The 12772-nt window shown below is 30.3% G+C and overlaps 1 protein-coding gene and 1 long non-coding RNA gene across 2 annotated transcripts; one reads left to right on the forward strand and one right to left on the reverse strand.

Moving 5' to 3' along the window:
* The first annotated feature begins 6801 nt into the window (after positions 1-6801).
* LOC105110483 (uncharacterized) lies at positions 6802-7858 on the forward strand. Its single transcript, XR_839487.1, has 2 exons — positions 6802-7216; positions 7331-7858. It is a non-coding gene; the product is annotated as an uncharacterized LOC105110483 (long non-coding RNA).
* A 1029-nt stretch (positions 7859-8887) lies between these two features.
* On the reverse strand, positions 8888-11086 carry LOC105110491 (DNAJ heat shock N-terminal domain-containing protein). The gene is made up of 2 exons (XM_011005559.1): positions 9302-11086; positions 8888-8956 (listed from the first exon to the last, which is right to left on the reverse strand). The coding sequence occupies exons 1-2, from the start codon at positions 10964-10966 to the stop codon at positions 8888-8890; spliced, it is 1734 nt and encodes a 577-aa protein (XP_011003861.1). The 5' UTR covers positions 10967-11086.
* Positions 11087-12772: the final 1686 nt, after the last annotated feature.

Genomic DNA, 12772 nt, shown 5'->3' on the forward strand with positions numbered 1-12772 from the left:
TGGTTATTCGACCTAACCCATGACCTAGGATATGACAATGATTAACTCTCAGGTTGAGTTTTAAAAGCTTGATGAAAAAAATAAACATCAAATACGATATGAAAATTCAATAAAATTAAATAATGAGAGATGAACTTTTCACAAAACAATTAATCAGTAAAAGAACTCGAAATAAAAGGAATGGCAATTATAAGAATGGTGATTAAATTCAACAAAAAAAATCAAATAATTAGGGATTAAATAAAAAAAATCTAATTATAAAAAGATTAAAAGAAAAATAAATAGAAATCAAAAGAATGATAATCATATTTAATTAAAAAAATAAAAAATCATATACCAAATAATTAAATTAATAAATAAATAAATCAAATTTGATACAATTAAAAAATTAAAAACCACTTTACAATTTTTCAAAATCAATACATCTTTTGAGATGGAAAAGAAAAAACAAATAAAGGATAAATTATCACTAAAACTCTTTTAGATGCACCACCTCATCATGTACTTCAAGCACTACTTTGAAAGGTTACCAATAGCCATGAAGAGACATCTATGCATCACATAAAGGGAGCAAGCTCCTCACACTTACAAGCACATGCTCTCCACGCACTAATCATTTTTTTTTTAAATTATAGAAAAGCTATAATACTCTTAATTCCATGAAATAATACAAGAAAACCAATGTTAAAAATATGAAAGTACCCGTGGGCCAAAAAAAGTTAGCCTTAGGCAAAATAAAAAAAAAAAAAAAGTTGTTCCTCATAGTTAAGAGAGTAATTATAATGTACAAAATTGTAAAAATTCAAAAATACCCCTTAAACATTGGGTGTGTATATTTTTTTTTCAAGAGCATGAAAGTAATTGTATTATGCAATAAATATATAAAAATGCAATTCTACCTCTAAATGCATGTGTTTATTTTTTTGGTCATTGAATGGCTCATTACTTGATTTTACAATTGATGATGAGTTTTAGTTTTATTTGTAATACGGTGAATGCCTCAACCCTTTTCTATTTTTCTGTGCTCTTATTTTCTTTAATCTCTAGATTTTCTATCAGTCCTTGTATCAGGGTTAAAAAGGCTTACTTTCCACTAAAATCAGTCATAAAGCAAATAGTGACCCGAAATTATCACTTAACACTAATCCTAAAGTATCCTTTCCTTTTCTTTAACAACTGCGATAACCCTAATTGACCAAACAGGATTGAAAACCAATTCAAATCAAAATGGTCCAGTTTGATTAAATTCAATTTTTTTGACAAAAAAATCAGGAAACTTAATCCCATCATATATGGGTTTTTTTTTTTGGATTTTTTAAAATTGACTTACATTAAATTGAGCTTTAAAATTTTCTTTATAAACTAGAAAACCAAAGTTTTTCAAGTTAAATTCAGGTTTTTTAAATGCTAGAGGTTTAAAATTAGAATTTAACCTTAATACACACACACACACACACACACAAGATCGGTGTAGCTTTAAATTCACAGCATGTGAAAGCTTATTGCCATAACTTATTCCTAAATTTAGACCTAATTAAAATCTAGCAGAGATATAGCACTTGAGTTTCTATATCGGTTATTAACTAGATCACTGTTTTTTGAACTTGTAGAAGCATTTGATAAGGAGGTAGATGTTCTGCTTCCATCACGACTATCGAATAACTTATACGACTTCTTTGAAAGCCTATTGACTAAGTCCACAACATGTATATAGAGGAAACTAGGAAAGAAAGATTGACAATTTCTTTAGGCTAGGCGGTAGTTTTTATGAGAGGCAGGAAGAGTAAAGTTATGTTATTTGTTAGGGTTAACCAGTTAGGTTGCAGTTTAACTATTAATACTTAAAAGATTTTTGTAACTTTTGGCTTTTAGTGGGTCTAGTTTGATTTGATCCGATTTTTAGTTTAAAATCAAAACCAAACAGGATCTGTTAAAATTTATGATTTTGAAAAAAAGGATGAAAAAAGCAATTAAAAGAATGATAAACAAAATTAGATAAAAAAATAAAATAAAATACTAAGGGATAAAATTGAAAGAAAAAACAAATGAAAAAATAAGATAAAAAACAATCAATTAAAAAAATAAGAACTCAATTTGGAAAACAAATGAAATAAAATTTTGAGGGAAAAGGGAAAAAAACCAAGAAAAGAATAAAAAAATAAAAATCAAGAGAATAAGTATCACATTTGAGATAAAAACAAATGATAAAACTTAAAAAAAAACAATCTAAAAAAAATCAAATGAAAGAAGACTAATCAAAAGAAAGAGGATCATAATTGAGTTGTTTCTCCATTATTTTTTTTATGAAAATAATACTATTTTTAATTTTTAACTGAATAAAAAATCAAGTGATTAGCTAGGAGAAAATCATGTCCAACACTTGTTGATTTTTTTTTACTATTTTTTTATCAAAATAATGTCATCGTTACTTTTTGTACAGTAACAAAACAAATTGACCCTTGTAACCCCAGTTATTCAATCTAACTCGTGACCTAAGATATGACAAGAGTTAACTCTCGGGTTGAATTTTAAAAGCTTGAAGAAAAAAATAAGCATCAAATACGATATGAAAATTTAAAAAAATTAAATAATAAGAGATAAAATTTCCATAAAACAATTAATCAGTAAAAGAACTCAAAATAAAAGGAATGACAATTATAAGAATGGTAATCAAATTCAACAAAAAAAAATAAATCAAATAATTAGGGATTAAATAAAAAAATAAATCTAATCATAAAAAGATTAAAAGAAAAATGAATAGAAATCAAAAGAATGATAATCAAATTTAATTAGAAAAATAAAAAATCATATACCAAATAATTAAATTAATAAATAAATAAATCAAATTTGATACAATTAAAAAATTAAAAACCACTTTACAATTTTTCAAAATCAATACATCTTTTGAGATGGAAAAGAAAAAACAAATAAAGGATAAATTATCACTAAAACTCTTTTAGATGCACCACCTCATCATGTACTTCAAGCACTACTTTGAAAGGTTACCAATAGCCATGAAGAGACATCTATGCATCACATAAAGGGAGCAAGCTCCTCACACTTACAAGCACATGCTCTCCACGCACTAATCATTTTTTTTTTAAATTATAGAAAAGCTATAATACTCTTAATTCCATGAAATAATACAAGAAAACCAATGTTAAAAATATGAAAGTACCCGTGGGCCAAAAAAAGTTAGCCTTAGGCAAAATAAAAAAAAAAAAAAAAAAGTTGTTCCTCATAATTAAGAGAGTAATTATAATGTACAAAATTGTAAAAATTCAAAAATACCCCTTAAACATTAGGTGTGTATTTTTTTTTTCAAGAGCATGAAAGTAATTGTATTATGCAATAAATATATAAAAATGCAATTCTACCTCTAAATGCATGTGTTTATTTTTTTGGTCATTGAATGGCTCATTACTCGATTTTACAATTGATGATGAGTTTTAGTTTTATTTGTAATACGGTGAATGCCTCAACCCTTTTCTATTTTTCTGTGCTCTTATTTTCTTTAATCTCTAGATTTTCTATCAGTCCTTGTATCAGGGTTAAAAGGGCTTACTTTCCACTAAAATCAGTCATAAAGCAAATAGTGACCCGAAATTATCACTTAACACTAATCCTAAAGTATCCTTTCCTTTTCTTTAACAACTGCGATAACCCTAATTGACCAAACAGGATTGAAAACCAATTCAAATCAAAATGGTCCAATTTGATTAAATTCAATTTTTTGACAAAAAAATCAGGAAACTTAATCCCATCATATATGGGTTTTTTTTTTGGATTTTTTTAAATTGACTTACATTAAATTGAGCTTTAAAATTTTCTTTATAAACTAGAAAACCAAAGTTTTTCAAGTTAAATTCAGGTTTTTTAAATGCTAGAGGTTTAAAATTAGAATTTAACCTTAATACACACACACACACACACACACACACACACACACACACACACACCTAAGATCGGTGTAGCTTTAAATTCACAGCATGTGAAAGCTTATTGCCATAACTTATTCCTAAATTTAGACCTAATTAAAATCTGGCAGAGATATAGCACTTGAGTTTCTATATCGGTTATTAACTAGATCACTGTTTTTTGAACTTGTAGAAGCATTTGATAAGGAGGTAGATGTTCTGCTTCCATCACGACTATCGAATAACTTATACGACTTCTTTGAAAGCCTATTGACTCAAGTCCACAAGATGCATATAGAGGAAACTAGGAAAGAAAGATTGACAATTTCTTTAGGCTAGGCGGTAGTTTTTATGAGAGGCAGGAAGAGTAAAGTTATGTTATTTGTTAGGGTTAACCAGTTAGATTGCAGTTTAACTATTAATACTTAAAAGATTTTTGTAACTTTTGGCTTTTAGTGGGTCTAGTTTGATTTAATCCAATTTTTAGTTTAAAATCAAAACCAAACAGGATCTGTTAAAATTTATGATTTTGAAAAAAAGGATGAAAAAAGCAATTAAAAGAATGATAAACAAAATTAGATAAATAAAATAAAATAAAATACTAAGGGATAAAATTGAAAGAAAAAACAAATGAAAAAATAAGATAAAAAACAATCAATTAAAAAAATAAGAACTCAATTTGGAAAACAAATGAAATAAAATTTTGAGGGAAAAGGGAAAAAAACCAAGAAAAGAAAAAAAAAATAAAAATCAAGAGAATAAGTATCACATTTGAGATAAAAACAAATGATGAAACTTAAAAAAAAAAAAACAATCTAAAAAAAAATCAAATGAAAGAAGACTACTAAAAAAAAAGAGGATCATAATTGAGTTGTTTCTCCATTATTTTTTTTATGAAAATAATACTATTTTTAATTTTTAACTGAATAAAAAATCAAGTGATTAGCTAGGAGAAAATCATGTCCAACACTTGTTGATTTTTTTTTACTATTTTTTTATCAAAATAATGTCATCGTTACTTTTTGTACAGTAACAAAACAAATTGACCCTTGTAACCCCAGTTATTCAATCTAACTCGTGACCTAAAATATGACAAGAGTTAACTCTCGGGTTGAATTTTAAAAGCTTGAAGAAAAAAATAAGCATCAAATACGATATGAAAATTTAAAAAAATTAAATAATAAGAGATAAAATTTCCATAAAACAATTAATCAGTAAAAGAACTCAAAATAAAAGGAATGACAATTATAAGAATGGTAATCAAATTCAACAAAAAAAAATAATCAAATGATTAGGGATTAAATAAAAAAATAAATCTAATCATAAAAAGATTAAAAGAAAAATGAATAGAAATCAAAAGAATGATAATCAAATTTAATTAGAAAAATAAAAAATCATATACCAAATGATGAAATTAAAAAATAAATAAATTAAATTTGATATAATTAAAAAATTAAAAATCATTTTGCAATTTTACAAAGCCAATATACCTTTTGAAATAAAAAAGAAAAAAATGATAAATTATCACATAACTTCACCACCTCATCATGTACTTCAAACACCACTTTGAAAGATTACCAATAACCATTAGGAGGTATTATACATCACCCAAAGGGAACAAATGCCTCACACTTATAGGTACATTCACAAGCATTAATCATTTTTTTTTAATTACAAAAAGGCTAGAAAACTCTTAATTCTATGAAATAATCCAAGAAAACCAATGTTAAAAAACTGAAAGTACCCATGGGCACAAAAAAGTTAGAATTAGGCAAAAAAAAAAAAAAATTGTTCCTCAAAGTTAGGAGGGCAATTATAATGTAAAAAAAAATATAAAAATTTAAAAATACCCCTTAAACATTAGGTGCGTTTTTTTTTTCCCAAGAGTATGAAAGTAATTGTATTATACAATAAATATATAAAAATACAATTCTACCTCTAGGAGGGCAATTATAATGTAAAAAAAAATATAAAAATTTAAAAATACCCCTTAAACATTAGGTGCGTTTTTTTTTTCCCAAGAGTATGAAAGTAATTGTATTATACAATAAATATATAAAAATACAATTCTACCTCTAAATACAAGTGTTTATTTTTTTGGTCATTAAATGACTCATTACTCGGTTTCACTATTGATGATGAGTCTTAGTTTTATTTGCAATACGGCGAATGCCTCAACCCTTTTCCATTTTTCTGTGCTCTTTTTGTTAATCTTATTTTTCTATCAGTCCTTGTATCAGGGTTAAAAGGACTTACTTTCCACTAAAATTAATCATAAAGCAAACAGTGACCCGAAATTATTTTTGTTAATCTCATTTTTCTATCAGTCCTTGTATCAGGGTTATTTGTTAATCTTATTTTTCTATCAGTCCTTGTATCAGGGTTAAAAGGGCTTACTTTCCACTAAAATCAATCATAAAGCAAACAGTGACCCGAAATTATCACTTGACACTAATCCTAGCATCCTATTCTTTTTTTTAACAACTGCGATAACCCTAAGAGAAAAAAAATTCACACAACAGTGTCAAACTGCCAATTTCTTCTTCTTTTTTAGGAAGAGTTGAACATTTCATTCAACCGACCTAACTAATTGGCTTTAATTTAACTAAACAGCTCTCAAGATCATGAACCTTTTTTTTCTCTCTTGCTTCTTGTTTCCCAAGCATGATAGATTCACTCTATTCTGTGTCACGGAGGACCTTGAAAAAACCTTTAGCTTGCTGATGTAGGAACAAATCATTGACCACTTCAACGCTCAAGGTAATCTCGTATGGAGTTCAACAACTTTTCATCTACCTACAAAAGTTATCACGGCTGAGGAATAGGGGCCTTGTCAGAACACGATTTGACTTCCTGAATCACCGAGCCATATTAGAAGCTGTGTGGAGAAGACAAGAAAAATCAAGAACAGATTTCACATTCTTCACACATTGACTGAATAAAGTTTGTGTACAGACATTTACACGACAACATATATGAATATTTATCCTTTCCCTGTATTCTGATGAATATTCAATTCAAGACAGACCTCTTTTTTGCTGATAATGAAAGGTCTTAAAAAGTTAGCAACACAAAAATTCAGTTATCATAGTTTTTAAGTCACGCCTCAAGAATGTCCTCTCCACTAAGAACCCGCTTAGGAACCAAGTGCAACCTGCTTTTCCTTCATGTTTTTCATTTGGAAAAGCAGGTTGCACCTGGCAACCTGGTTCAGGTAGCGCTGTGGATGCAACCTCTAATTCAAACAGAGCCTAAACTGAATGCTTGATGGTCCATGGATTTCCTATAGAACAACAATGGTCATAATTCACATAAATAGGGAAAATAAAATACAAGTATAGACTTCGCAAATTTGTGCTTCGGATGACGACTCAATAAATCCATGTTATAGAAAATTCCTTCATTTGTTAAAGATCTTATATCAACCCAACCGCTGTCTTACCTATCAAGGATCCTACTTTGTCACTCAGTTCTCAATCAAGGGTCGTACTTTCAATTAAATCCTTTAGTCTTGTACTTTCTTTTCAAGTAGTAGGAGTTGGTAGGCATAGAAAGTTTAAGAAGTAAAACATACTTCCTTCCCCAAACTACACTATACCTAGCAAGGTTAGACATATTGCTCGTCCTAAACTACATAAAAAATGTCCATCTGGGAACTGCAAGAGAAATTGGCCACCAAGCCCTTGTGTTGTTTAGAAGTTTCAACAGTCATATACTATGCATTAAGTAAAAGTCTATGTGATGGTATCACACTGTTAGACCCATCTGGAAGTTCCGCTTTTTCTAGCAAACTTCTTCCCTTTCAATTAAGAAAGAATTCTCCGGGAATAAATGCAATAATGAAAATAACTTTATACAACATGTGCATGCATGCTCAATTATCTTTGAAAGTATCAGTTACCAAACAGAAAACAAAAGAAAAGAGAAGGGGCTATCAGAGATAAAATATTAAAAAAATGTGAGTTAAAAAATCATTATAAAATATTCAGAATATAATTAAGGAGTCATGCTGCCGAAATTATCAATCCATTGTGCTGGTTTACAAAGAGTTGATCTGTGCTAACATCCTCAATTGAACCCGGATGAGAAGCTCTGGGAACTTACAAACGAAGTATTCAAGCACACAAGCAGACAACGCAACTGAGTATTCAAGCAGAGAAACAGATTTAGATCTCTGCCCAAGTTTTAACAGTAAGCACAATAAAGTGTTTAAGTGGATCAGCAAGGTCTTTCTAATATGCAGTCTCCGTTGTGTTGTTTTTATAAGAGCCAGGCTGCTTTTTTTAAACTAGACTAACTGAACCAAGAAAAAAGCTCATGGGACCCTACCAAAAGGTGTTACAGTACAGAAACAAAAAGCACAATAAAATCCGAGGAAAGTTAGCAGAAGTAATGAAGTCAAATTATTATTATCTTCTGTATGAAAACAGAAGCTCATTAAATAAATAAAAAGGAAAATTCCAGGCAATCTAATTATAAACAGATCCAAACAGTTTGCAGTTCCAAAACCCTTCAAATAATTACACTAACCAAGGGACTATCAAGACACAGGAAAAAATTTAAAGAGAAACTGTCACTTGTATACAATGTCCCCTCCCATGTACCATGATTGGCAAGAAAGAAAACTTGTTGAGTAAGGGCAATTAATACCTGGAACCGATGAGGCCTATGTCTTGCTCTTGAACAGAAATCAATGAAAAGCTGCTGCATAAACCTCTTACAAGTCTGCTTGCACTTATACTTCCAAAGAATCTCTTTAATTATGGTATGTAGCAATAAATTACAGGTGCTAGAAAACTTTCCTCAGTGGGATTTCAGTGTAGCATGACCAGTATCACCCAAATGCTTATGTAATTTATTCCTGCCAATAAAAGGGATACAGTAAGAATTTCTCCGTAAAATTGGGGAGGGTAAAAAGGAGAACAAATAAACCAGAGAACTAAAAAATAAAGTAGCAGATAAGAAATGAGTCATGCAGACCTGGATTCAAATTCTACTCCACATGTATCACACACATTACCAGAATCCTTAGAAATTGCCTGGGTTAGAATACAGCTGAGATAATTAGACAACCCAAAACCATAACTAATAGAATAATTCGCAAGTGCAGCATCTGAAACTAAGAAATTCTGTGCTTATTAATGAATAAATACCCACAAACATCACCAGCAAGTATCTCAATAAATGTACGTCAACAACTATAGTTTTTGCAAGATGGTAAAACAATACTTATGGCACTAGTTCATAATTCCACATATTAGCATAACTACTAGTGATAATTAGGGGTTATTAAAAGTTGTTTTGAAAAAAGTATATTAAGAACTACAATAAAAAAACCTGAAAGAAAATAATGAATGAGCAAACATACAAAATGAACTCCCTACCTTTCCTTTCTTGCCTTTAGACAACTTCTTTGATTTCACATTTGCTTCCTTCTTTGCAGCCCCTTTCTTCTTGGAAGATTGGTTTGAGCTCTTGCCAGTTTTCCCTAAATGATCATCAATTTTACCATCATTCTCATCCTCCACAAAAGAATTAGAAGCAGGCTCCTTGTTTTGTTCATCATCACACCCATTAGTTTCTTCATTGGCACTCTTGCTTTCATCAATGTCGCTTGTAACACCTTCACCACCATTGTTCCAACCCCTCATTTTCTTGCCTCTTCTCCTAGTCTTCCGGTTATTATATTCCATAACCTCAGCCTCTTTTGCATCCTCAACTTCCTGTGGAAACTCCTCATTCGTATGCCTTGAACCCCTACTTTTCCTACTTCTGTGCCCCGACATCATTGCTTCAAGTACGCTCATTTCCTCCCCCTCCTCATCCTCTACATTCCCATTCTTCTCGTCAATCCCATCCATGTCATCAGCATCAAAAAACCCATCTTCTTTATCACTTGAATACAGAACCTCAGCGCCATTCCCTTCCCGCTGTATTTTAAAATCCTCTTTAAACATCTCCTCTATTTCATCCACGTCCTCATTCTTCTCCAGCTCATCCTCCTCGATATCTTCCCTCTCGTCATCTTCACCCTGAAACGAGTCCCTCAACTCAGCAACCTTCTCCTTATGCTTCTTTGACTGTTCATGATTCTTCCATTGCTTCTCACTCTTAAACTTCTTCCCACACACGACACAATACAACTCCTTCCCTCCATTACCCTTCTTCCCCTTATCCTCGTCTTCCTCAAAACCCTCCATTCCATCCACCTCCTCTTCATTCACCCTCGCCCACTCCGGTTCCTCATACGCTCTCAACCTCTCCATCTTCTCGCTCTCCAACTTTTTCTTCCTCTCCTTCTCCTCCTCCTTCTTCCTCTCCATCTCAGCATTCTTTTTAACAACCATATCAATCACCCTCTTATCCCTCTTCTTAACAAACTCCCCCAACCCCCTCACAGTTTCATTATACTCCCGTCTCGCCTTCTTCCTCAACTTCTTATTTTCCTCCTCCATAACCCTCCTCGATTTCCTATTCGGCCCCGCCATTACATCATACTGATCAACCCAACAAAAATCCATAACAGTGCTAAACCCCAACCAATAATTATAAAAAGCCGAAACCTGCGCATAATCACTCTGCAAACTCCCCATCAACGGAGCCTCCCTAACACTATCCAATCCTAACCCTAATTTCCTACAAAAATTAACCTCATTCGCATAAATCTTATCAAAAACATCAGAATAAACCTTATAAAAACCTCTTCCAGAATCAGTATAACCCGAGTAGACAGTGTTGGAGAAGAAAGAGAACAAATTAGGAATGACCGAGTCAGGGACCGAGTTACCAGAATTGGGATCGGAGAAGAGGATTTGAGAACGGTGAGAATCGTACCAAGCTCGTTCTTTGGGATCGGAGAGGACCTCGTAAGCCTGAACAAGCTCTTGAAATTGAGCAGTAGCCTCGGCTTGGCTTAAGCCAGATTGGAGAAGCTTGTCAGGATGGCGCCGGAGAGCAAGCTTTTTAAAAGCCGAACGGATTTCTTCAGGCGACGAATCGCGTGATACACCAAGCACCTCGTAATGGCATCGCAGCTGATTTGATGCCATTGATATTTCTTTTATTTAGTGTATTGTTAGGGTTTAGGGAGGGATGGGGAAGAGAAGCAAGACAGGCCGGCTATGAATGAGAGAAAATTCTAAGTTTCTTATCAGAGAGTTCAGCTTCCCCCCCCCAATATAAATACTAACTATTTAACGCGGGTTGTATATAGGCTATTTAGATGTTTTTTATATATATATAAAACAAATTTAAAATATAAATAAAAAATATATGCAAACATTCAATTAAATCATTTGATAATAATCATTTGTAAATAAAAATATAAAAAATAAATATAAATTAAGATATTTATCGTTTGTTAAATTTTTTTATTTAAATCAATAAAAAATAATAAAAATAAAAATACATATAAAACTAATTGAAAAAACTAATACCTTAAAACAAATATTACTCAAAGTTAAACATATTAAAAATAAATATTTTTTGTTCTGAAAAATAAAAAAAATTATCGATAAATTAGAATAATATCTCCAAAAATCAAATACAAACAAAAAGATTTTTTTAAAAAAATTATATTCAAAAAAGCATGTAAAACCTATGATATAAATCATAAGATCGAGATAAACCTATTTAAAAAATTAAAAATAATCAAAAAACCAATATTTATTAAAAATAAATTAATGTTGAATAACAAGATTATAAAAGATAATTGAAAAAAAAAAGATGTCAGATGACATTAACTTTTTAATCTCGGGTTGAGTTATTAGATCCTAATAAGTACGCGCCAACATCTTTTTTTGAATAAAATAATTAAAAATTCAACATAAAAATATTAAAAAACCCCAATGACCTTGAGATTATAGAAAAACTCATGTAAAAAGACAAATGTACCTCTTAATACATACCTTAATTTTTAAGGTTAAATATGTAAATGTATATAAAGAACGAGAAAGAAAAGGCATTGGTCAATAAGTTTATTTTTTTTTTATCCTAGTGGTAAAGAAGCATTTTTACAAATTAAAAGTTTATAAAACTATGAAAAAACTTTTGGTCAACAATTTTAATTTTTGTTAACCTTAAATTAAAACAATAGGTGGATTGTATAAAAAATCTAGAAAAGACTAGCATACCCCCAACAATCTTATAATGACCAATGAGCAAGTGGAAAAGACTAAATCACCCAAATACAATTCAAGTAAGGTCAGATTTAAATTTTAATGTAAAATTTTTTATTGTTTAATTTTACATCATTGAGCATAACTTTCAACACAGCCATTGGATTGAGTTGATATTTTTACAGAATTTTCTGGACATGCTATTATACATTACATTAAGATTTCAAGTAAATTAGAGTTCAAAAAAAGATTATTTCATAAGGTCAAATTTAACTTACAAAACTTGTCAAATTTGTATGTCTGGACTTTCATCTACTATTTAGACTATATCTAGATCTAAAGAAGTAATTGTACGAAGATTATAACTATATTGGAAAGTAGACATTCATAATTTTTCAGTGATATATGGTAGGCATCTTAATTCATCCGGACAAAAGAAAATAATGTGTTTAAAGAGGGGACTGAAATCTGTCAGGATGTGTGAAAATTGAAGAAACATTATTTTTTTTGTGTATTATGGATTCTAGTAAATACAAAGATTCCTTAATTCTCTTGAAAATATGACACGACCAAAAGATTAATGTCTTCGTCCAGGTACAGGAGTGTTGAAGTAATAAATAACCCAGCAAAACCGAGATCGAACTACAAGGAGGTTAATTTATAAATTATAAATAATAGCAATACAATACAGGGAGGTTGATTTATAAATTATAAATAATAGCAATACAACAACAACAA

The sequence above is a fragment of the Populus euphratica genome, unplaced genomic scaffold, assembly GCF_000495115.2.
Source record: "Populus euphratica unplaced genomic scaffold, PopEup_1.0 scaffold359.1, whole genome shotgun sequence".
NCBI lineage: Eukaryota > Viridiplantae > Streptophyta > Magnoliopsida > Malpighiales > Salicaceae > Populus > Populus euphratica.

Excerpts from the sequence above, each read along its gene's own strand:
- LOC105110491 (XM_011005559.1), bottom strand. The coding sequence starts at position 10,966 with ATGGCATCAAATCAGCTGCGATGCCATTACGAGGTGCTTGGTGTATCA. Across the intron at positions 8,957-9,301 it reads CTAAAGGCAAGAAAGGAAAG|GCAATTTCTAAGGATTCTGG; the intron begins GTAGGGAGTTCA and ends ATTCTAACCCAG.